Below are 22,599 nucleotides of genomic sequence, written 5' to 3' on the forward strand. Positions count from 1 at the left end.
CAGCGCTGCTCCCGGGGTGTAAAGTGATGGGTTTGATGCCCAGGCTCCTGTGGTCCTGCCATGCCATGGAGCTCTGCTCTGGACCATGTACAGAAGGGATCCCATCGCTTTGGGGGTCACGGGAGGAGATACTTTGGCTTGTCAGAGAGCTATATCCGTGGGTCTCACCACCATGTCCCGGTCCAGGGGGATGTGGTGAGGCTCTTCCACGCCGAGCAGGAGAAGTTTCTCACCTGTGACGAGTACAAAGGCAAGCTGCACGTCTTCCTCCGCACCACCCTGCGGCAGTCAGCCACCTCAGCCACCAGCTCCAACGCCCTCTGGGAGGTGGAGGTGAGCAGGGAGCGTGTGTCTATGGGCTTTTGGGGTGCCTCTGTGGGCTGTGGTGCTTTCACTGGGGAGGTTGCTAGAAGCAAGGGTTATTTCTATACCAGGCTCAGGCTCTGAGATTACTGGGAACTGCAGCTGATGGATGGGTGCTGGTGTCTGTCTGAGCTCCGCACCCCAAACGTATTTACTCACTGCCACCTTTGCAATAGGACAGGGCTCTGATCGTTGCTGTGTTTGCCCTGGGTCAGTGGAGGCATCACCAGCATCCCAGCTGAGCTCTCCTCTGTTTCTCCCAGGTTGTCCACCACGACCCGTGCCGAGGGGGAGCCGGACACTGGAATGGCTTGTACCGCTTCAAGCACCTCGCCACGGGCAACTACCTGGCAGCAGAGGTAAGGGAGGGAGCAGAGGGGTGCAGAAACCTGCCCTCGGGAGGCTGGCACATCCCTGGCAGAGGCAGTGCCCATCCAGGGTTGATTCTGGTCCTGCTCCAGTTGGCTTCCAGGAGGCACTGGCACGGGGGCTGTGAGCATCATTGGCATGGACCCGTTTTCAGGACTAGGCTTTCCCACTGAACCCCCACCCGGTGGTGAAGGAGTTTACTTGACAAAACTGCTGTTCCTGGCTCCCTCCTCTTCTGGCCCAGGGGCAGGAGGGGTGGATGGGACTTTCCTCTATTTGCTTGCTCTGATACCACCTCCTGTGCAATGGAAGCAGAGGATACTCATCCTGCTGTCCTTGCCTAGGGAAAGCGTGGGCAAAATCTGGCCTGGAAACACCATTTGCCAGTTTTTTTAGCTCCTGTTTTAAGTCCAGATCCAGACCTCCTGATCGAGGCACAAGGAAGTTTCTGCACTTAGATAATGTTGTCGGTTTGACTCTAATGAGCTGCCACGACCAAGGGCTACCCCCTGCTGCAGGGGAGCAGGGATGTACTGAGGGGTATCTCAGAGCTTCATGTGCAAGAGGTGCTCCAGAGCTGGAGAAGACAACCAAAGGCAGCCCAAGGGCCCCTTCCACCACTGCAGGGTGGAAAACAGCAGATACCGGGGCTGTGAAATAGCTGCTTTAAACTAAAAGACACTCAGGTGACATCTGCAGAGGGAAGAAGATCCCAGATTGATCCCCATGCTGGGTTGGTCACTGAGACCTCAGGAGTGATTTACAGCAAGAGCTCATCTTACTGCAGCACAGAGCCCAGGTCTGCCTGTCCCGCTCCTTGGGGATGGCAGTGCTGAGCATTGGGAATGGGTCCTGGCCTCCGGCCCCATCCGGGCAGGTTTCCTTTCTCGAGGGAGGCAGGAACAGAGCTAACACCCTGTGCTCAGGGTGGAGGGACCGAGTGGGAGGACTGATAGCTCTCTTTCATCTCCCTCTTTAACTTTTCAGGAAAACCCAAGTTATAAAGGAGACGTGGCTGAGCCCAAAGCAGCGCCCACGGTGAGCTGTGTGCAGCCTCGCTAGCAGAAACGCTGCCGCTGCCTGAAATCAGGGAAATGCCCCCAAAACTGAGCCTGCTGCGGGGCCAGTGCCCACGCTGTGCCACCAGGTCCTGTGTGGTGCTGAGGCTGCAGCCGGAGCCTGTCCCGCTGTCCAGCCGAGCATCCCATGCCCCAGGATAGCATCCCCGTGTCCCATTTGTGAGAGGACCCTGCTGACATCCATTGGAGGGCTCCCAGCACGTGTTGGATCCCCAGCCCATGGGGAGGTGCTGGTAGAAGAGAGATTTGGACTTTGAGGGTTTATTTTCTCTTTGCCGATGGAGAGGTTTGGACAAGGGGTGGCCTCGTAGCTCAGGTGCCTCCTGCCATGCTTCTGCTCTCATAGCCCCCCGTGCTGCGAGGCTCAGCCCAGTGTCCAAGCCAGCGCTTCTGCTCTGAGCGTGTGTCCTGTGCTCTGTGTGTCCTGTGCTCTGTGTGCCCAGGGCTGTGCTCACACCGTGCTCAGAGCCGCTTTCCTGCTGCAGGGGGGCAGTGGCCGGGCCAGCCGCAGGAACACGGGCGAGAAGATCAAATACCGGCTGGTGGCTGTACCCCATGGCAATGACATTGCCTCCCTCTTCGAGCTGGACCCTACCACGCTGCAGAAGACGGACTCCTTCGTCCCGAGGTATGTAAGCAAGCCTGCTCTTATGGGGTCTTTGCTGGGTGCTGGTGTCTGTGTGGGGATGCTTACCAGGACACTGTGCCCTTCGCAGGAACTCCTACGTGAGGCTGCGCCACCTCTGCACCAACACCTGGATCCAGAGCACCAACGTGCCCATTGACATCGATGAGGAGAGGCCCATTCGCCTCATGGTACGGCCTGGCTCCCTCCTCCCTGAGCCCCAATAGCTCTTGGCATGCTCCTTCCCACGCAGGCTTTACCTAGGGACTGAAATACCCTCACAATCCAAGGGGATGGCTGGACACCAGCCTAGCATCCATCCCAGTATCCCACAGCTCAGCCCAGTCCTGATGGGGACAAGCAGGGTCATTGTCTCACCCGGGTTGGCGGCAGATGATGGGGATGTGCCTGGCATTGCCCTGTCCCTGTGATGCTGCTTCCCTGTTGCTTCCCAGCTGGGCACATGCCCCACCAAAGAAGACAAAGAAGCTTTTGCCATCGTCTCCGTGCCGGTGTCTGAGATCCGGGACCTGGACTTTGCCAACGACGCCAGCTCGATGCTGGCCAACGTGGTGGAGAAGATGAACGAAGGTTTCCTCAGCCAGAATGACCGGAGGTAAGAAGCCATCCCCCTGGGAGATGGGGCCGTGCTGGGCTCCTCCAGGGGCACTCCAGCATCGCTGCCTCTGCCTGGGTCTTGGTGCCAGCGCTGTCTCGCTTTCCTGCCCACAACCTGAATCCACGCCTGCTTCTCCCAGGAGCCTGGCGAGGAAACCAGATAACGGCACAGCCCTGCTCAGCCCCTCCTTTGCACTGGGAAAACATCCGAGGGGCTGAGAGCTGGCCCCACGATAGGGGCTGTGGGTTACTCACAGCATTATTTATAGGTGGGTGGGTTCTTGGTGCTTCCTGAGCAAGCACAGATCCCTCCCTCATGGGACAGAGTGAGCCGCTTCCGCCCTGCCAGCCCGCCCCTGTGGGTGCACAGGGGTGACTAAGGGGGCAGAGGCATTACATGCAAAATCCCTGGCATGAATCACAAGCTCAGGCCCTGGCATTTACCCTGGCACATCTTAGTTTCCTTAGGAACCATAGGGGCTGTAAACCCTCTTGTTGCAGGGCACCATTAACCTCTACCAGGGAGGGGAGGACCAGCCCTTTGGTCCTCCAGAATGCACTGGCATTATTGGAGGGACCTAAGTGTGGGTGCAGCCCCCTCAGCCTCCTTGTGCCATGTCCCATGCAGGTTCGTGATACAGCTGCTGGAGGACTTGGTGTTTTTCGTCAGCGACGTCCCCAACAATGGCCAGAACGTGTTGGACATCGTGGTGACCAAACCCAACCGGGAGCGGCAGAAGCTGATGCGGGAGCAGAACATCCTGAAGCAGGTGAGTGGTCCTGGGGTCCTCCATCTGAGCGAGGTTGAGGTCCTGTGGAGATGCCCAGGGCCATGTTGAAGGCCAGGGGTTTGGAAGCCACCATGGAGGAGGTCTCCAGCTCGTACCTCAGTGGTGCCCATCCATCCATGGGGGTGATGGTGTGGAGGGGACACAGCGCTCATCATCTCTGCTTCTGGGCAGATCTTTGGGATCCTGAAAGCTCCCTTCAAGGACAAGGGTGGGGAAGGGCCCCTGGTGCGGCTGGAGGAGCTGTCGGACCAGAAGAACGCTCCCTACCAGTACATGTTCCGGCTGTGCTACCGCGTGCTCCGGCATTCCCAAGAGGACTACCGCAAGAACCAGGTACATGGGGGCTGATGGGGGGACACCCCAGGGGCTGCTGAGGTCTTGGTGGTGGGGCATGGGGACATTGCCGTGCTCCAACACTGAGCCCTGTGCGCTCACCACCTCTCCAGGAGCACATTGCCAAGCAGTTTGGCATGATGCAGTCCCAGATCGGCTACGACATCCTCGCCGAGGACACCATCACGGCCCTGCTGCACAACAACCGCAAGCTGCTGGAGAAGCACATCACCAAGACGGAGGTGGAGACCTTCGTCAGCCTGGTGCGCAAGAACCGCGAGCCACGGTGCGTGTTCCAGTGGGCTTCGTGCTGCCGGATGGGTGGGATGTGCCATGGCCAGAGGTGGAGAGAGCCCCCAGGGACCCGCTTTCACATTGAGCCTTCTGCTCTGCAGGTTTCTGGACTACCTCTCGGACCTGTGTGTGTCCAACCACATTGCCATCCCCGTCACGCAGGAGCTGATCTGCAAGTGCGTGCTGGACTCAAAGAACAGTGACATCCTCATCAAGACAGAGTGAGTAGCCAAGGGAAGGGGTTTCCCACTTTCTGGTCTGGTGCCTGGCCCTGGCTTGCACCAGTGCCCTGGTAAAACCCCATCACCTCCCTGTCCATGGGAGCACCTCTAGTTTTACCTCTTTTCTGTCCCAGGCTGAGGCCGGTGAAGGAGATGTCCCAGACCCACGAGTACCTGAGCATCGAGTACTCAGAGGAGGAGGTCTGGCTCACCTGGACAGACAAGAACAATGACCACCATGAGAAAAGCATCCGGCAGCTGGCACAGGAGGCCCGGGCTGGCAATGCCCATGATGAGAACGTCCTCAGCTACTACAGGTGATGATCCTGTGGCATCTTCTCTCCACATGAGGGTGCAAGGCTTGCATGGCCTCACAGCCTCTCCCTCTACATCCCCCCACAGGTACCAGCTGAAGCTCTTTGCCCGCATGTGCCTGGATCGCCAGTACCTGGCCATCAAGGAGATCTCCCAGCAGCTGGGTGTGGATCTGATCTTCCTCTGCATGGCAGATGAGATGCTGCCCTTCGATCTCCGGGCATCCTTCTGCCACCTCATGTTGCACGTGCACGTGGACAGGGACCCCCAGGAGCTGGTGATGCCCGTGAAGTTTGCACGGCTCTGGACGGAGATCCCCACAGCCATCACCATCAAAGAGTGAGACACTGTGGGGCTCACAGTGGCTTTGAGGGACAGGGCAGAGGCCATCCAGTGTAGGGACTGGCTCGGCTTTAGCAGGGACTGGGAGGAGAGCATTTATGGGGTGGCTTTGGTAGATCTCAGCCCTCACAAGGAAGCGGGCTCCATCACAGTTATGAGCATCACCTCCGGCTGTGATGGCTCAGCAGCTGCCTGCACAGTGCTCCTTCCAGGCAGGCTGTAAGGATCTCACCCAGCTTATCCCCATCATCTCCATTCACAGCTATGACTCCAACCTCAACGTCTCACGTGACGACAAGAAGAACAAGTTTGCCAGCACCATGGAGTTTGTGGAGGACTACCTCAACAACGTGGTGAGCGAGGCCGTGCCCTTCGCCAACGAGGAGAAGAACAAGCTCACCTTCGAGGTGCGAGTCCCGATGGTGTCACTGGCACGTTGCAGGATGCAGCAGGGTTTGGCTGTGACTGCCTCTTGATGGAGTGGCCGTGCTGGCATCCCTCTCCTTGGGTTTGTGTCTTCTGCTCAGCCCCCCTGCTCGGCGAGGGCTGGAGTTGCCTTGTCCTTCCCCAGGTCGTCAGCCTTGCCCACAACCTCATCTACTTCGGCTTCTACAGCTTCAGTGAGCTGCTGCGCCTGACGCGGACGCTGCTGGGCATCATTGACTGTGTCCAAAACCCCCAGCTGATGATGCAGGCGGTCTACAATGACGAGGTGACGGGTGAGTCCCTGCTCCGTAACCAGCCATGCTCCTGCAGGAAGGTGTTCTCCATGGCTTGCCCAGTGCTTTCCAGTTTTGACTGCCACGCTTTGCTGCCACGAAGCTCTGGCTGGGTCTGACCTGGGAGACAGGACGTGTTGAGCCCTTGGCCAGTCCCTCCTACTCATTCTCTGATTAACATCTGCAGCATTTTCCAGTCTAAAAGGGTGCTTTTGTTGGTCCTCTTTCACCTCCCTTTCCATCTGCATTAATTCTGCCCATTGCGGCTGCCTCTGCAGGGAAGAATGTGCGGAGGTCGATCCAGGGTGTTGGGCAGATGATGTCCACCATGGTGCTGAGCAGAAAACAGTCCATCTTCAGCCCCCCAAGCCTCAGTTCTGGGTCTGCCCCAGAGCAAGTGGACAGAGGGAGGAGCATTGAGAACGAGAACATTGTGGTGATGGAGACGAAGCTGAAGATCCTGGAGATCTTGCAGGTTGGAGCTGGTGGGGAGAGAGAAGCTTTGTGGACCTGAGGGATGGGGTGGTTTTCTGCTGCAGAGGACATCTCGCATGAGCAGGGCGTTCACTTTTGCTTTCATCATCTCCTTTGGTGCTGCCAGTTCATCCTGAATGTGCGGCTGGACTACAGGATTTCCTACCTGCTCTCTGTCTTCAAGAAGGAGTTTGTGGAGGTCTACCCCATGCAGGACAGCGCAGCCGATGGGACAGCTCCAGCCTTTGACTCCACAAGTAACTCTTCCACTTTGCTCCCGGTGCACCTTCAGCTCTGCAAACCCCACAGGCTTGGGGGATGCAGGCGGTGGAGGTGATCCCTCCTGCAGGTGGGATGAGGTGTCCTGTGTCCTTTATGGATGCTTGGAGCAGGGCCCAGGGGGTTGGGTTGGTTCCTGCAGGACTCTGCCATTGCACAGGGATCGTGCTGGCCACCCCTTTCACCTCCCTTTCCTCTCCCTTCAGCCGCAGCCATGAACCTGGAGCGGATCGGCGAGCACGCAGAAGCCATGTTCGGTGTGGGGTGAGTCCCTGCCCCTCCGGTGCATAGTTAGCCTGGCCATAGGGCTCTTCCTCTCCTGTCCATACTGCCGAGGCTGAAGGCTGCAGGTGATGAGGAAGATGAGGCTCTAAAGGCTCATGCAGCTCTGCCCATCAGCCCCAAGGGGTGACTGCGTGCTTGCAAGCTCTCATGTGGCTGCTAACACCAAGCACTCTCGTCCTGGCTTCAGGAAGACAAGCAGCATGTTAGAGGTGGATGACGAGGGAGGGAGGATGTTTCTGCGGGTGCTGATCCACCTGACGATGCACGACTACCCACCGCTCATCTCCGGCTCCCTGCAGCTCCTCTTCAAGCACTTCAGCCAGAGGCAGGAGGTCTTGCACACCTTCAAACAGGTAACCCTTATGGGGTGCTGCTCTGGAGCACCCCTAAGGCCACACGTGGCTGTGGATGCAGGACATGGGATGGGTCCTGGCCCCTTTCCTTGGGAGAGGAGGGGAATGTGGTTCATGGCCTGGGAATGTCGCTGCAGGTTCAGCTCCTGATCTCAGCCCAGGATGTGGAGAACTACAAAGTGATCAAGTCAGAGCTGGACAAACTCCGCACGATGGTGGAGAAATCGGAGCTCTGGGTGGACAAGAAGGGCAGCAGCAAAGGGGACAGCACGGTGGAGGGGAACAAGAAGGAGAAGAAGGAGGTGAGAGCCCTGAGCCAGACCCTGGGAACTGGAGGGGAGAGGATTGGGAGACGGAGGTGCTGCTCACATCAACCCAAGTCCTAACTCCTCTCAATGGGCCATGCAGTCCTTTTCATGGAAGAGGAGGGTCACGGAGGGTCCCGTGGGGCATAGGTTTGCCCCAGGCTTTGGAGGGGTGCAGTGGGTTCCTGATGCTGTTTCTGTCCCCTTGCAGCTTGCTGCTGATGAAGAGGTCATTGCTCCGGGAGAGAAGAGCAGTGAGAACTATCAGATAGTCAAAGGGGTGAGTGAGCCCAGGGCATGTCCCCAGGGCTATCCTGGAGGCACAGCCAGTGGCATCCTCCTGGGCTGGCATGAGTGCATGGACACAAAGGGAAGGGGATTCCAAGCTCAGTGCTGGTGGCCATCCGGATGGGCTCCCGGGCTCAGTTCCCCTCTGCCTTGGTCCTCTCCTCAGATCCTGGAGCGGCTGAATAAGATGTGCGGGGTCGGAGAGCAAGTGCGCAAGAAGCAGCAGCGCCTTCTGAAGAACATGGATGCCCACAAAGTGATGCTGGATCTGCTGCAGATCCCTTATGAGAAGGTGGGTGGGAGCACAAGCTGGCTTATCCTGAAGTGCCCAGGACAAGGAGTTGTGTCCTGCTGGTCAGCCTGATGCTGCTCTCCATCCTTCAATGACCCTGGCTATGTCTTTTCTCTGCCTTTCCTCAGGGTGATGCCAAGATGATGGAGATCCTGAAGTTCACCCACCAGTTCCTGCAGAAGTTCTGTGCTGGCAATCAGGAAAACCAGGCCCTGCTGCACAAACACCTCAACCTGTTCCTGACGCCAGGGGTAAGGAGAGGGACCAAAGGGTGGTCAGAGGCAGCAAATGCAGCATCAAGATACCAAACCTAAGAGGAGGCACTGGGAGAAGATGGAGGCTGTTCCTCATAACCCCTTGTCCCACAGCTCCTGGAGGCTGAGACCATGCAGCACATCTTCCTCAACAACTACCAGCTCTGCTCGGAGATCAACGAGACGGTGCCGCAGCACTTCATCCACTGCGTGGCCACGCACGGCCGCCACGTGCAGTACCTCGACTTCCTGCACACCATCATCAAGGCGGAGGGCAAGTACGTCAAGAAGTGCCAGGACATGATCATGACCGAGGTGAGCACCTCTCCCCCCAGCCTGTGGGGCATCAGCATGGGGTGTAGCAGGGTCTGGGTGCTGGGAGGTGCACGGTTGGCTTCTTCCTGGAGTAGGAAACATCTCCAGGAGCTTAATGCATGATCCAAGAGCCAGTTTGGAGTCTCAGAAGCTGTGATTTCGGGTTTCACTGCAAATGCCTGCTTTTCCTTATAAATGCACCCATGCTTTTGCCTTTCCCCTTCTCATCACCCTGTTTTCTGCCTCGTGAGGTTTGTGACCCTCCTTCTCCGGAGCGGTGACCACTGACCCTTCCCTGCAGCTCACCAACGCTGGGGACGATGTGGTGGTTTTCTACAACGACAAGGCTTCGCTGGCTACCCTGCTGGAGATGATGACCGCAGCCAGGGATGGGGTGGAGGAGAACAGCCCGCTCATGTACCACATCTCCCTGGTGGACCTGCTGGCTGCCTGCGCCGAGGGCAAGAACGTCTACACAGAGATCAAGTGCACGTCCCTGCTGCCCTTGGAGGACGTGGTGCGGGTGGTGACCCATGAGGACTGCATCACGGAGGTACAGGGCACCCAGTGAGGAGGTGCCAGTGGCTTTGCACTGGTTGGCTTCTCCTGATGGTGCCCCTGCTCCCCCCCCTTCCTCCTCACAGGTGAAGATGGCCTATGTGAACTTCGTCAATCACTGCTATGTGGACACGGAGGTGGAGATGAAGGAGATCTACACCAGCAACCACATCTGGACTCTCTTTGAGAACTTCACCCTGGACATGGCCCGGGTGTGTGGGGAGTGCTGGGTGGGAGGGACACAGCGGCTGCTGTATTGGGTGGATGGGGAGAGGTTGATGTCGCTGGGGCATGGGCACCATGGGGACTTGTGTAGCTGCCACATGAGGGGTTGGCGAGCAGTCAGGGCTCTCTGGTATAGACCCAGGAGCTGTGTGACCAGCCACATCCATCAGCAAGGTCCCAGCAGTGCTGTATGCCAACAGCACCCAGCCAGGACACTTTGCTCACCCTGGTGCCATCATCATCCTCCCTTCTCCTTACAGATGTGCAAGAAGCGAGAGAAACGCCTGCCAGACCCTACCCTGGAGAAGTACGTGCTGACGGTGGTGCTGGACACCATCAACGCGTTCTTCAGCTCCCCCTTCTCGGAGAACAGCACCTCATTGCAGGTAATAAGGTGCTGCATGGGTAGGACATGGCTGCGGGAGGAAAGCAGCTCCTTGAGCCCCTTGAAACAAGGCCTGGACACACACTGCACTGATGGATACCTGCCTGCTCTCTCCTTCAGACCCACCAGACCATTGTGGTGCAGCTTCTCCAGTCCACCATGAGGCTGCTGGAGTGCCCCTGGCTGCAGCAGCAGCACAAGAGCTCGGTGGAGGCCTGCATCCGCACGCTGGCCATGGTCGGTAAGGAGCCAGAGTGGTCCTGCGTTCCCCATCCACCAACCAGGAGGATGCAGCACCCTTGGCTGCCTCCGCTCCAGCAGCGAGCCAGAGCCATCATCCCTCCCGTGGGTCTTGGCAGGGCCACCAGCGGGAGGCTGCCAGCAGGGAATAGGGAGGTTTGGCTCCAGGAATGTGCTACATCTCCAGGCGTGAGCAGGGTGGCTTGGGGATAGCTGGAGCCTGGGCTTGGCTGGGAGATCCCTGCTGATGAAGGGCCTGGAAATAAACCCAGCATTTATGGTTTTCCTCACCAGGACTTTGCCCTCAGCCTGACTCAGGAGCAGGGTTCTCAGCACTGAGTCACCCTGTGGAAAGGATTGCTCGTGGTTAGCGCTGGGTGGGGATTTCCCTTTGTAATCTGAGGCTGGGTGCTTACAGCATCTCCATGCTGGGCTTTCCCAACCAAAAAGTGGAGGTGGTGCCTCTTTCCATCCTGCATCTCACCTGTGGGCACTGTGGTGCTGCAGTGGGGAGGGATGGATGGAAATACCCCAGCCCTCGCTAGGCTGGAGGAGTTTACTCTTGCACTGAACCCAAATCTCTGCTGCAAGTGAAGAGCTGGTGAAGGGCGAGATGGGTCACGGCTATCCCCGACCCTGGCTCTGTCTCCCGCAGCCAAGAGCCGCTCCATCGCGCTGCCCATGGACCTGGATGCCCATGTCAGCTCCCTGCTCAACAGCAGCTCCACCAGCACCGTGCAGAGGAACACGTCCAGCTACAAGGCGGCCACACGGAGCTTCCCCCGCGTCTCCACCACCCCCAACCAGTGGGACTACAAGAACATCATAGAGAAGCTGCAGGTATGGGGCTGCAGGAGCGGGTCGCGTGGGTCAGTGCATGGTGCTGGCGTTGCAAGGGTCCCTCTCCCATGCTCGTGTCTCCTTGGCATGCATTGGCCCTAAAAGGTGTGTGCTGTGCTTGTAGGACATCATCAACGCCCTGGAGGATCGCTTGAAGCCGCTGGTGGAGGCCGAGCTCTCTGTCCTGGTGGATGTGCTCCACCGGCCAGAGCTGCTTTTCATGGAGGGGACAGAGGCGTTTCAGCGGTGCGAGAGCGGAGGGTTCCTGTCCAAGTGAGGATGCTTTGGAATTGCTGGGGGTGGCACCCTTCATCCTTTGGGGGGGGGTGTCCATCCCGGTGTGTGCCTGCAGCCTGGAGGGGTGGTGGGGACCCCCGTGTCCTTCTCAGCTGTGTGATGGTGGCTCTGTTGTGCCAGGCTGGTGCAGCACACCAAGGACCTCATGGAGACGGAGGAGAAGCTGTGTATCAAGGTGCTGAGGACACTGCAGCAGATGCTGGTGAAGAGGAACAAGTACGGCGAGAGGGTGAGCACTGTGGTCCCGTGGCACGTCCTCAGCCCTGCTCCCTGTCAGTGCAGCTTCCAGGGTGCTCAGCCACCTCCTGCTCTGGTGCTGGCCCTGCCACCGGGACACTCGGGATGTGCCTTTAATCTTGGCAGGGCAACCTGCTGCGGAAAATGCTGCTTAACAACTACCTGCAGAACAAGAAATCCAGCTCCAAGGGGGAAATCATGGATGCTGCTGGGGGAGGTGAGTGCCCCTCTCCTGTGCATTCCCTGTCTCTCCGTGCTGCTCGCACACACATCCCCAGCTCCCAAGCCAGGATGGGATCAGGTCTGTATCTGGTTGCCAGTCCCCCCCCACAATGGGAGTAAAAGATGATGAAGGGATGGGGCTGAGATGCCCCTGGCAGTGATTTAGCTGTGCTTGTTCTCCTGCGCTTCCACAGCATCACATCCATCCGTGTCCTCTCATGCAGGAGGAGACCAGGACTGGTCCGCTATCGCTGCCGTCCAGTGCCGCCTGGACCGAGAAGGGGCCACCAAGTTGGTGGCTGACCTCATCATGAACACCAAGAACGAGAAGATCTTCCAGGAGAGCATCCTGCTTGCCATCCGGCTGCTGGACGGAGGCAACACCGAGATCCAGGTACCTCGCGAGCCCTGGGTGGCGCGGTGGGTACCGGTCCCAGCGGTGAGCAGCAGGGATTGATGCGGAAGGGTCGCAGCGCTTGGAAGATGTGGGCACGGGGGAGACGCAGCTCTGCGTTGGCCCCAGTGCTTTGCATGTGTTTGGTGGCCGTGCAGAGGAGGGACTGGGAGATGGGCCTGGTTGGAAGCTTTCCGGCTCCGTGACTGGATGGGGAGAAGGGGCAGGTTGGTGCAGGGTGTTTCTGGAGCGGTGCTGATGCCCTCTGCCGGGTACTGCTGCAATGGCTGCGGGCTGCAGCTCTGGGTGATAACTTGGGGGTCAGTCGGATTCATTTATCACAGGGAAGCTGAGACATTGGCCATGCAGAAAAGCAGTGGGGTTCCAATGCTGGAGCTGCTGTGATTCCTGCTTGCTCTGTCCATAGGGTATAAGGGGAGCACAGCAGCAGGGAACCATCACAGTCCAAGAGGACTGTGATATCCAGGGCTGTTGCATGGGAGTAAACCTTATCTCGGATGAGGTGTTCAGTGCTGGAGGCCACCAATGCAGAGGTGCAGGCAGGGGCAGTTTGGAGCCCATGATGGAGATGTGAATGAGTGCCCTCCCTCCCCCAGAAATCCTTTTACAACCTCATGACCAGTGACAAGAAGTCTGAGAAGTTCTTCAAGGTGTTGCATGACCGGATGAAGAAGGCGCAGCAGGAGACCAAGTCTACGGTGTCTGTGAACATGAGTGACATCGGGAACAAGCCCCGTGAGGACAAAGATGAGCCTGACCCTGGCACCAAAGGTATGGATGGGGCCACATCCCCTTGGAGAGCCAGTGCCTGTCTCATCGGATAGCCTGATGCAGACGAGCTTGGGTTGCCCTCCAGGACGAGGAGACACGTTCCTGATGCCCGGCACCCCATCCCGCCACCCGATGGCCATGGGGTTTCGGAAGGGCCATGACACTGGGGAGCAAGGCCAGAACAACGAGATGGGGGTGACAGTCCTGATCATGGAGCCCATCCTGCGATTCCTGCAACTGCTCTGTGAGAACCACAACCGGGACCTGCAGGTTGGTTATGGGGTGCTGGGGATCAGGACATGGGACTGGGGTGTGGGCTCTGCCCCACTTTGGTCCAGCATGCCACCACTCTGTGCCTCAGTTTCCCCTTTTCAAAGGCTCCATCCCTAACGGATAACTTCCGGTGGTGCTCATGGCACAGCTGTGCCTGCAGGGCCGAGTGCTGCTCTCAGAGGCCTGGATGTTAACAGAGGCAGCCCCAGCCCATTGAGCTGCAGCTGGAGGGGGTGTCAGGGGAGGGACCGGGACTCTCCCCCCACCAGATGGATGCTGCTCAGTCCCATAACCACAGGCTTTGCTCGGCAGAACTTCCTCCGGTGCCAGAACAACAAAACCAACTACAACCTGGTGTGTGAGACCCTGCAGTTCCTGGACATCATGTGCGGCAGCACCACGGGCGGGCTGGGGCTGCTGGGCCTCTACATCAACGAGTACAACGTGGCCCTCATCACCCAGACCCTGGAGACCCTGACCGAGTACTGCCAAGGGCCCTGCCATGAGAACCAGGTCTGTGGGTATCCCTGCAGCTCCGGGTCATTCCCAGCGTGCCTGGGGTGATTCACCACTGATCTGGGATCCCATAGGGAGGATTTGGGGTGAATGGGTGGGAAAGCAGCAGGGACAGGGGCAGGTTTTGGTTTCAGGGTGTGAACAGGAGCAGAGCACGGGCAGCAGAGGATGCCGGGGTGCATGGTGATGATGCAGGGTTATGGGCTACTGTTTGGATAGATAATAGTGATGCAGATGGGGGTTAAATAATTTAGTGGTGCACACAGTGCCTTTTCCAGGGAGGGAAATGGGGCAGGGTCAGTGCTGTAGGCACGGCACCATTTCAGACCTGGGCAGACTGGCAGCATCCATGGGCTAACACATTGCATTGCTCCTGCAGAGCTGCATCGTGACCCACGAGTCCAATGGGATCGATATCATCACCGCCCTCATCCTAAACGACATCAGCCCCCTTTGCAAGTACCGCATGGACCTGGTCCTGCAGCTGAAGGTAGGCAGAGTCTCGGGGTGCATGCGTGTGCATCCCTGCATGGGCACCCCTCAGCAAGGGCTTCTCCTCGGCAGGACAACGCCTCCAAGCTCCTCCTGGCCCTCATGGAGAGCAGGCACGACAGCGAGAACGCCGAGCGGATCCTCATCAGCCTGCGCCCGCAGGAACTGGTAAGGGCTGACAGTGAAACACCCCCAGGCTGCACCCCATTGCTGGAGCTCTTCTCCCTGCATGTCCTGGTGCAGTTTCTGGTTTGCAGCCTGTAAACATCTCCTCTGCCGGACTGCTGGTCACTGCCGGCTGCATGAGCATCCTTGCCTGATGGTCTTCCCAGAGCCGTTTGGTGCCAGGGGAGGAAAATGAGGCAAGCCCGTTGTCGCTGTGCTGCCTTCCAGGTCGATGTCATTAAGAAGGCCTATCTGCAGGAGGAGGAGTGTGAGAACGCTGAGGTTTCCCCCCGGGAAGTTGGCCACAACATTTATATCCTGGCGCTGCAGGTACCGAGCTGTGACAGCAGGGCCTATGGGGGTCCCAGTGGGGCTCCCCATGCTGAGCTGGGCTCCCACTCACCGACTGCACATGTTTCTCTATGTCTGTTGATACCTCCTCTGGCCACACTGGTTCCCTGGGAGCCGTGGCTGGGAGATGAGCTTTGGCTCCTATGAGAAGCCCTGTGCTCACCGGCTGCCCGCTCCCCTGTGCATCCCACATCCCATGCCCATGGTCACAGCCAACCCCTGCTCACCCAGCTATCGCTGTCCCTCTCCCAGCTGTCCCGGCACAACAAGTCCCTGCAGCAGCTCCTGAAGCCGGTGAAGCGAATCCATGAGGAAGAGGAGGAGGGCATCTCATCCATGGTATGGAAAAGCCTTGGGAATGGAGGCAGAGCCCCTCTGAGCTACCCTGACTGGAGACCACCAAGAGTCTCCCACCCCTGCTGAGCCACCCTGGGTTGTGTTGGTTAAGATTTGATGGAGTTTGGTATTCCCCAGCAGGACTAAGACACACAAACTTAGCAGTGCCCTTGCAGCTGAAATTGCAAGTCTAAAGGCAGTGCACCAAGCCCTGTCTATGGGGCTCAGCCATAGGGTGACATCCAGCTTGCTGGTGGCACTGGTGGGGACCTGCTGGTACCCACTTTCTCCCCTTCCCTTCAGAAGAGGAAAGGCTGAGTCCTTTGCTGTCGTTTCTTGCCTATCTACCTTAGATCCCAAATGAGATTCAGCAGTAATATGATTTCCCTGGGGTTTTGTGGGCATTGGTTTGTAATTTGTGGATTAGCAGCATTTGGATGTAATTATAGCAGGGAATTGAATGTCTGTCACCTCGGGGAGGGCTCGTGCCCCTTTAGAGAAGCTTTAATTCATTTGCTTTCCCCTGAAACCTCATCAGCTTTGGGGGATTCCAAGGAACACAGCATCGGAGCTGGGGCTGGCTCCTCGCTGGGGCCACACTCACCCTCTCTCCTCTCCCACATCCCAGCTCAGCCTAAATAACAAGCAGCTGACGCAGATGCTGAAGTCGTCGGCCCCGGTGCAGGAGGAAGAGGAGGATCCGCTGGCCTATTATGAGAAACACACATCCCAGATTGAGGCAAGCCCTTTGACTGTTGGGTTATCGATGTGCATGTGGCTGGTGAACCCCATGGGTGCTCCGGCTGCCTTGTGCCAGTTGCTTTGCACTGGGAGCCTTCCCATCCCTGTGCCAGCAAAGCAGAGGATGGGGCCTTTGCTCTGCAGAGAGCTGAAGGCAAAGCAGAGGGAACAAACTGTCCCTGGGTCCTTCCTTCTGCCCCCAGCAGCAGCGGGATGCAGCCAATGCAGCAGCCCCATCCTTGCATGTTGGCATGGATCCCCTTGCAGATGGGCCAGGAAGGGTTCACGGTGTCCCAGCTTCCCTCCAGCACAGCCAGACTGCCTCTGCTGGGTCCATGTGTAGTGTTATGGACAATATGGGTCCATATTGTAGTGTTATATGTAGTGTTATGGTGTCCCAGCTTCCCTCCAGCACAGCCAGGGCTGCCTCTGCTGGGTCCATGTGTAGTGTTATGGACAATATGGGTCCATATTGTAGTGTTATATGTAGTGTTATGGTGTCCCAGCTTCCCTCGAGCACAGCCTGGGCTGCCTCTGCTGGGTCCATGTGTAGTGTTATGGACAATATGGGTCCATATTGTAGTGTTATATAGTGTTATGGTGTCCCAGCTTCCCTCCAGCACAGCCAGGGCTGCCTCTGCTGGGTCCATGTGTAGTGTTATGGACAATATGGGTCCATATTGTAGTGTTATATGTAGTGTTATGGTGTCCCAGCTTCCCTCCAGCACAGCCAGGGCTGCCTCTGCTGGGTCCATGTGTAGTGTTATGGACAATATGGGTCCATATTGCAGTGTTATATGTAGTGTTATGGTGTCCCAGCTTCCCTCCAGCACAGCCAGGGCTGCCTCTGCTGGGTCCATGTGTAGTGTTATGGACAATATGGGTCCATATTGTAGTGTTATATGTAGTGTTATGGTGTCCCAGCTTCCCTCCAGCACAGCCAGGGCTGCCTCTGCTGGGTCCATGTGTAGTGTTATGGACAATATGGGTCCATATTGTAGTGTTATATGTAGTGTTATGGTGTCCCAGCTTCCCTCCAGCACAGCCAGGGCTGCCTCTGCTGGGTCCATGTGTAGTGTTACAGATGGGTGGCTGGTGGCATTTGGCTGCTGGTGCAGTGGGAGGGAGGAGGAGAAGGCCCAGCAGGGTCTAGGAAAGAGGAAACCGAAGCATGGCAGGAGCAGGCCCTGACGCAGCCTCCCCTCGCCCTGCTTCCTGCAGATTGTGCGCCTGGACCGCAGCATGGAGCAGATAATCTTCCCGGTGCCTGGCATCTGCGAGTTCCTCACCAAGGAGACCAAGTACCGGCTCTTCACCACCACGGAGCAGGACGAGCAGGGCAGCAAAGTCAGTGATTTCTTCGACCAGTCGTCCTTCCTGCACAACGAGATGGAGTGGCAGAAGAAACTGCGCAGTAAGAGCAAAGCAGAGCTTGCCCTGCGGCTCCCCAGCCAGCGCGGCACTGCCAATAGCCCCTGCTGTGGGACTGGGGGGCAGCCCCACCTTTGGAAGGGCTGGAAAACCTGGGAATCACATCTGGGAGCTCCATGTGCTCTGTAGAGCACAACGCATGTACAGGGAGAGGAGGTTCACTGAGATCCCAGGGATGGATTTCCTCCATGCCTGTTAGTGCAGTTCCTTGGTAGTGTGAAATGCATCTTGGAGCACATTCCCTGGGATTTTCCCTTGGAAAGCCCTCTCTTCGTTTGTGTTCAGTTGCCTTCTCCTAAGCCAGGATCTAGGGGCTACATATGGGAAATGAATCCTGGTTTTCTGCACCCTGCAGGGCTGGTTAGGTGCTTTCAGGGCTGCATGGAGACGGAAATCCTGGATTAAAATAACAGGAGCTCAATGGAGTTACACTATAAATACTGTGATGCCGCTAAGGAGGAGCGTAGCAGCTCTGAAAACACTGGCAGGTCCAGTCAAAACTATCTCAGGAATTCAGCAGGAAACAGGTTCCCAGTTTGGATGGGAAATTGTTGGCTGGGTCTCCTGGGAGCAAGCACCAGCACTGCAAACACAAAGGCACTGTTGTTGTGAAGGACGTCAGGGGCAGGAGATGGGGAGGAGGGAGATGGGGAGGATGGAGCTGAGTTGATTCCAAGGTGCCAGAGCAGGTCAAAGGGCTGAGAAGGCAAGAACCATGAGTGAAGTTCCTATTCCAGCACATGAGGAGGCAGGTTATGTTCATGTTTGGCAGGATGTGGGGGGCCAGGCTCCCTGCAGCAGAGCCCTTGGGATGCTTGGGAGCACAAAGCCTGGCTGAGATTGGTGTCTGCCTCCTCTCCCTCCAGGCATGCCGCTGATGTACTGGTTCTCCCGCAGAATGACGCTCTGGGGGAGCATTTCCTTCAACCTGGCTGTCTTCATCAACATAATCATTGCTTTCTTCTACCCCTATGTTGAAGCCACTTCCATGGGTAAGTGCCCCAGCAAATGCTGCTCCTCAAGGAGGAAGAGAAAGGGGACCTGTGTATGCAGAAGACCGGCCCCCTTACCTGTACTTCCATACTCTCAGTCTCCTTTTGACTCCTAAAGCCTTGAGTTCTTTCTGCTGGAAGGGATTGAGTCAAGATTCCAGCTCCCAGCCCTCCCACTGCTTCCTTCTTAGGGGAAAGTCTTTTCCCTGGGCTGTGCTGTCCCATTTGTAAAATGGGGAAGCAATGACAGAGATGTACCTGCTGCCAGGCAAAGCCTCCCTCATTTACAGCAGTGTTGAGATCTCGCATAAAAGATGTTAGAAAAATGTTATCAGTAAGAAAATCTTAATCAATAGTTGTCCTTGCAGTCAAGCATCATTTATCTTCAGCCCCTCTGAGCATCAGCACATTGGTTTTCCTGGACAGTTTGGACAGCAGCAGTGTCTCATTGGCAGCATCTAATCTCATGCCATTTAATTGCTGTGGGTCTTCTCTTCCCAGGAGTGCTGGATTCCCCCCTGATCTCACTGCTCTTCTGGATCCTGATCTGCTTCTCCATCATGGCCTTGTTCACCAAGCGCTATGGGGTCAGGCCGCTCCTCGTGGCACTGATCTTGCGGTCCATCTATTACTTGGGGATTGGACTCACCCTGAACATACTGGGAGCTCTCAATGTAAGTCCTCCATGCACTGGAAAACCAGCATAGGACCACAGGAGGCTGTTCTGCAAACCCCATTCCACCCCATTTCTGGTTGTTCCTCAGCTGACCAACAAGATTGTGTTCGTGGTGAGCTTCGTGGGCAATCGCGGGACCTTCATCCGCGGCTACAAGGCCATGATCATGGATGTGGAATTCCTTTACCACGTTGGCTACATCGTGACGAGCGTCCTGGGGCTGTTTGTGCACGAACTCTTCTACAGCATCCTGGTACAATAAATGCAGATGTCTGGGGCATGGAGGTAGCCTGGCTGCCCCATTAGAATCTAGACGGTTCCTGTGGCACCGTCCAGGGGCTGATAGCAATAAGTTCACTGTGCTCTAATCTTTGCGTAGGCTGATGTTCTGCCTTCTGACAGTATCTATTACTGTCTCCCCTCTGCTCTTTTGCTTTCTAATCTCTGCTGTGCACTTTATCTGGGTCAGCTGGGAGACAACGTGAGCTGGTGAGGGCAGAGGCAGGGTGCATGTGTCCTATTCATGGCTCCTGTGCTGTGCCCAAGTCACTTCATTCTTCTCCCCTTCAGTAAGCTGGGAAACTTCAATGCTTTCTATGAGAGTTTGTCAAGGTCTGCTAAGGCATCCGAGAGCTTGGAATGAAAGGGCCATAGGTAGGGCAGGCATTCCCAAGGAAGCCCCTTGTGGCAATCCTTTGCTCCTGGCTCCTTTCAGCTCTTTGACTTGATCTACCGCGAGGAGACCTTGTTTAACGTCATCAAAAGCGTGACGCGGAACGGGCGCTCCATCCTGCTGACGGCCCTCCTGGCTCTCATCCTCGTCTACCTCTTCTCCATCGTCGGCTTCCTGTTCCTGAAGGATGACTTCATCCTGGAGGTGGACCGGCTGCCGGACAGCAAAGCCAAAGGTGGCTCACCCCTGGCCCTCACTGGCTGCAGTGCTTGGGTTTGAGAGGGGCCAAGCAGAGCATGGGTCCCCCTTCTGCAGCATCCCCCAGTGCAGAGCACACACGTGTCTGTGTGCCTGTGTCATGGGTAGCACATGGGTCTGGGCTTGCCTGTGCGGAGCTGAGGGCCTTGTGCTGCAGAGAGCAGGGATTTGGGGTTGGGACTGATGGCAGAGAAGGGGGGGGACAGCTACAAATGACATCTCAGATCTCACTGAAACTTGGGCGAAAGATTCAAAGCCTGGAAAAGGCTTGGAAAAGATGGAGTGAGGAGCTTTACCAAGGCAAGCTGATGCTCTGACGAGGCTGTGGCCTCTTTTACTTGCAGATGACCCCTTGGGGATGCAAAGGAACATGGAGACCTTCATGGAGTCATGCAGTAGTGACCAAGTTAGCTGCTCTGCTGTGCCCACTGCCTTGGAAGGTAAGCCAGCTCATTGGGAAGGTTGGCTCTCTTAGTGGCAAAGTAGGTTGTGTCAGCAAGCTCAGAAACTTCCCAGCTTTCCCAAAGTGGAAACAAGCAACCCACTTCTGGCACGTATTAAGCAAGAGGCCCATGAGTTTTGCACTGACCCTGGCACAAAAGATGTTGAAGCAGAATCAATTTAGTCATAAAGAAAGTGGGAGCTTTGGGAGCGCTTGGCCAAACACCTCCACAGCAAGGAGCAAGCTGGAGGCTCGGCTGATGGGATCCATGGCTCCCCTGCATCCCTGCCGCAGGAGTCATCCCGCAGCTCTGGATTCTTTGCCATGCTCTGGCACTTCAGCCCTCTCTCTGCTCTGAGTCTTTGCTTTTCTTTCCCCCCCCCCGGTGTCCCAGCATCAGAGGCGGAGCAGTGGGAACGCGCCTGCGACACGCTGCTCATGTGCATCGTCACGGTGCTCAACCACGGGCTGCGGAACGGCGGCGGCGTCGGGGACATCCTGCGGAAGCCGTCCAAGGATGTGAGTTTGGGCAGCACGGGGAGCCCGGCCTCTTGCTGCATCTGTCACACCCCCATGGAACCTTCCAGCTCCATCCCCACGCTGTCCTCCAGTGCTGCTTCCTCTTCCCCATCACACCTTCATTCCTTGTCAGCGGGGTACCCTTAAGCACATGGCCTGTGCAACAAGGCAGCACGGTTGGAGTGGCTGGAGGAGAGGTGTGCAAGGGGCACATTTATCCCTTTCATCTATTACAGGAGTCCTTGTTTCCTGCTCGGGTTGTCTACGACCTCCTCTTCTTCTTTATTGTCATTATCATTGTCCTTAACCTCATCTTTGGGGTCATTATTGACACCTTTGCTGATCTGAGGAGTGAGAAGCAAAAGAAGGAAGAGATACTGAAGACAACCTGCTTCATATGTGGTGAGTGCTGGGACCTTAGGGTGTAGAAACTGCCCCAAAGCTCTTCCTCCCTTCTAAGGCTAAGCGAAGGAGGAAGTTTCAGCTGGTTTCTGGTTTCCATTTGGTTCACAGCAAACCTTCAGTGTAGTTACTGATGGGTCACTGCAGTGTGAGGAGGCTTAAGCAAGGACACAGACTGAGAGGGGAAATTATCTGTCTTGTTCCTCCCCTTCTGTTAATGAGCTATTAAACTAAAACACCACATTGTGGAGTTCTTGTCGCTGTGTATCCGTGACTCCTGAGACAATCATTTAGCCAGTGGGAAAAAAGAAAGTGCCATATTCCTGAAGAAATAAGATACAGAAAATGTTCTGGAATCCTTCAGTCACGGGAAGGCATCCAAAAAAAAAAAAGGAATACCCATTAAGTCTGGCTGCTTTTTCCTTTAAAGACCCACTGGGTGCATTTTATGCTCTTAGATACATAGGCGGAACACAAAGCTGGTAGTACTTTAAATAGCAGCCTCCTGAATACTCAGCTGGGTTATTTCCCCCATTTTGAGTGCTTATTGTGTGCTAAATGCTAACTAATTATTAAAAGCACTTATTGGAAGTCACACCTGGGAGAAGATGCAGCCACCTGGCTTCCTTTCACATGCATTTGCTTGCTCACTTCTTACCTTCTTCCAGTATCTGAAGGGGGCCTACAGGGATGCTGGGGAGGGACTCTTCATTAGGGACTGTAGTGATAGGACAAGGGGTAACGGGTTCAAACTTAGGGGAAGTTTACATTGGATATAAGGAGGAAATTCTTTCCTGTGAGGGTGGTGAGGCACTGGAATGGGTTGCCCAGGGAAGCTGTGAATGCTCCATCCCTGGCAGTGCTCAAGGCCAGGTTGGACAAGGCCTTGGGTAATATGGTTTAGAGCGAGGTGTTCCTGCCCATGGCAGGGGGGTTGGAACTTGATGATCTTAATGTCCTTTCCAACCCGAACTATTCTATGATTCTATGATTCTCTCCTCCCCATCTCCTCCCATCTCACCTGCCTTTCCCAGGGCTCGAAAGGGACAAGTTCGACAACAAGACCGTGTCCTTTGAGGAGCACATTAAATATGAGCACAACATGTGGAACTACTTATACTTCATAGTGCTGGTGCGAGTGAAGAACAAGACAGACTACACAGGGCCAGAGAGTTACGTGGCGCAGATGATAAAGGTACGGCTCCTCTCGGGGCAGCTCTTTCCCTGC

General features: G+C 56.4%; 1 protein-coding gene across 1 annotated transcript in view; it reads left to right on the forward strand.

The window, feature by feature from the left end:
* Positions 1-22,599, forward strand: part of ITPR3 (inositol 1,4,5-trisphosphate receptor type 3) — a 37,191-nt gene that overhangs the window by 12,760 nt on the left and 1,832 nt on the right. Inside the window, exons 8-56 of the mRNA XM_061363013.1 lie at positions 187-333; positions 627-722; positions 1,720-1,770; positions 2,297-2,439; positions 2,528-2,627; positions 2,892-3,052; positions 3,683-3,824; positions 4,017-4,178; positions 4,292-4,464; positions 4,574-4,693; positions 4,828-5,010; positions 5,096-5,347; positions 5,613-5,757; positions 5,922-6,069; positions 6,348-6,544; positions 6,671-6,800; positions 7,029-7,086; positions 7,295-7,460; positions 7,598-7,762; positions 7,977-8,045; positions 8,220-8,345; positions 8,474-8,596; positions 8,714-8,914; positions 9,216-9,467; positions 9,559-9,684; positions 9,958-10,083; positions 10,203-10,323; positions 10,978-11,162; positions 11,287-11,435; positions 11,580-11,688; positions 11,823-11,913; positions 12,143-12,312; positions 12,930-13,104; positions 13,190-13,374; positions 13,690-13,890; positions 14,273-14,383; positions 14,458-14,553; positions 14,779-14,880; positions 15,154-15,240; positions 15,866-15,976; positions 17,200-17,392; positions 18,276-18,401; positions 18,903-19,075; positions 19,166-19,330; positions 19,793-19,985; positions 20,353-20,448; positions 20,845-20,969; positions 21,206-21,371; positions 22,406-22,566. Of these exons, the coding sequence (XP_061218997.1) occupies positions 187-333; positions 627-722; positions 1,720-1,770; positions 2,297-2,439; positions 2,528-2,627; positions 2,892-3,052; positions 3,683-3,824; positions 4,017-4,178; positions 4,292-4,464; positions 4,574-4,693; positions 4,828-5,010; positions 5,096-5,347; positions 5,613-5,757; positions 5,922-6,069; positions 6,348-6,544; positions 6,671-6,800; positions 7,029-7,086; positions 7,295-7,460; positions 7,598-7,762; positions 7,977-8,045; positions 8,220-8,345; positions 8,474-8,596; positions 8,714-8,914; positions 9,216-9,467; positions 9,559-9,684; positions 9,958-10,083; positions 10,203-10,323; positions 10,978-11,162; positions 11,287-11,435; positions 11,580-11,688; positions 11,823-11,913; positions 12,143-12,312; positions 12,930-13,104; positions 13,190-13,374; positions 13,690-13,890; positions 14,273-14,383; positions 14,458-14,553; positions 14,779-14,880; positions 15,154-15,240; positions 15,866-15,976; positions 17,200-17,392; positions 18,276-18,401; positions 18,903-19,075; positions 19,166-19,330; positions 19,793-19,985; positions 20,353-20,448; positions 20,845-20,969; positions 21,206-21,371; positions 22,406-22,566 (7,053 nt within the window). The remainder of the gene's footprint in view (positions 1-186; positions 334-626; positions 723-1,719; positions 1,771-2,296; positions 2,440-2,527; positions 2,628-2,891; positions 3,053-3,682; positions 3,825-4,016; positions 4,179-4,291; positions 4,465-4,573; positions 4,694-4,827; positions 5,011-5,095; positions 5,348-5,612; positions 5,758-5,921; positions 6,070-6,347; positions 6,545-6,670; positions 6,801-7,028; positions 7,087-7,294; positions 7,461-7,597; positions 7,763-7,976; positions 8,046-8,219; positions 8,346-8,473; positions 8,597-8,713; positions 8,915-9,215; positions 9,468-9,558; positions 9,685-9,957; positions 10,084-10,202; positions 10,324-10,977; positions 11,163-11,286; positions 11,436-11,579; positions 11,689-11,822; positions 11,914-12,142; positions 12,313-12,929; positions 13,105-13,189; positions 13,375-13,689; positions 13,891-14,272; positions 14,384-14,457; positions 14,554-14,778; positions 14,881-15,153; positions 15,241-15,865; positions 15,977-17,199; positions 17,393-18,275; positions 18,402-18,902; positions 19,076-19,165; positions 19,331-19,792; positions 19,986-20,352; positions 20,449-20,844; positions 20,970-21,205; positions 21,372-22,405; positions 22,567-22,599) is intronic.

The sequence above is a fragment of the Neopsephotus bourkii genome, unplaced genomic scaffold (genome assembly GCF_033783945.1).
Source record: "Neopsephotus bourkii isolate Nb327-2 ecotype Australia unplaced genomic scaffold, CSIRO-AGI_Nbou_v1 NB_1139, whole genome shotgun sequence".
In the NCBI taxonomy this organism is placed as follows: domain Eukaryota; kingdom Metazoa; phylum Chordata; class Aves; order Psittaciformes; family Psittacidae; genus Neopsephotus; species Neopsephotus bourkii.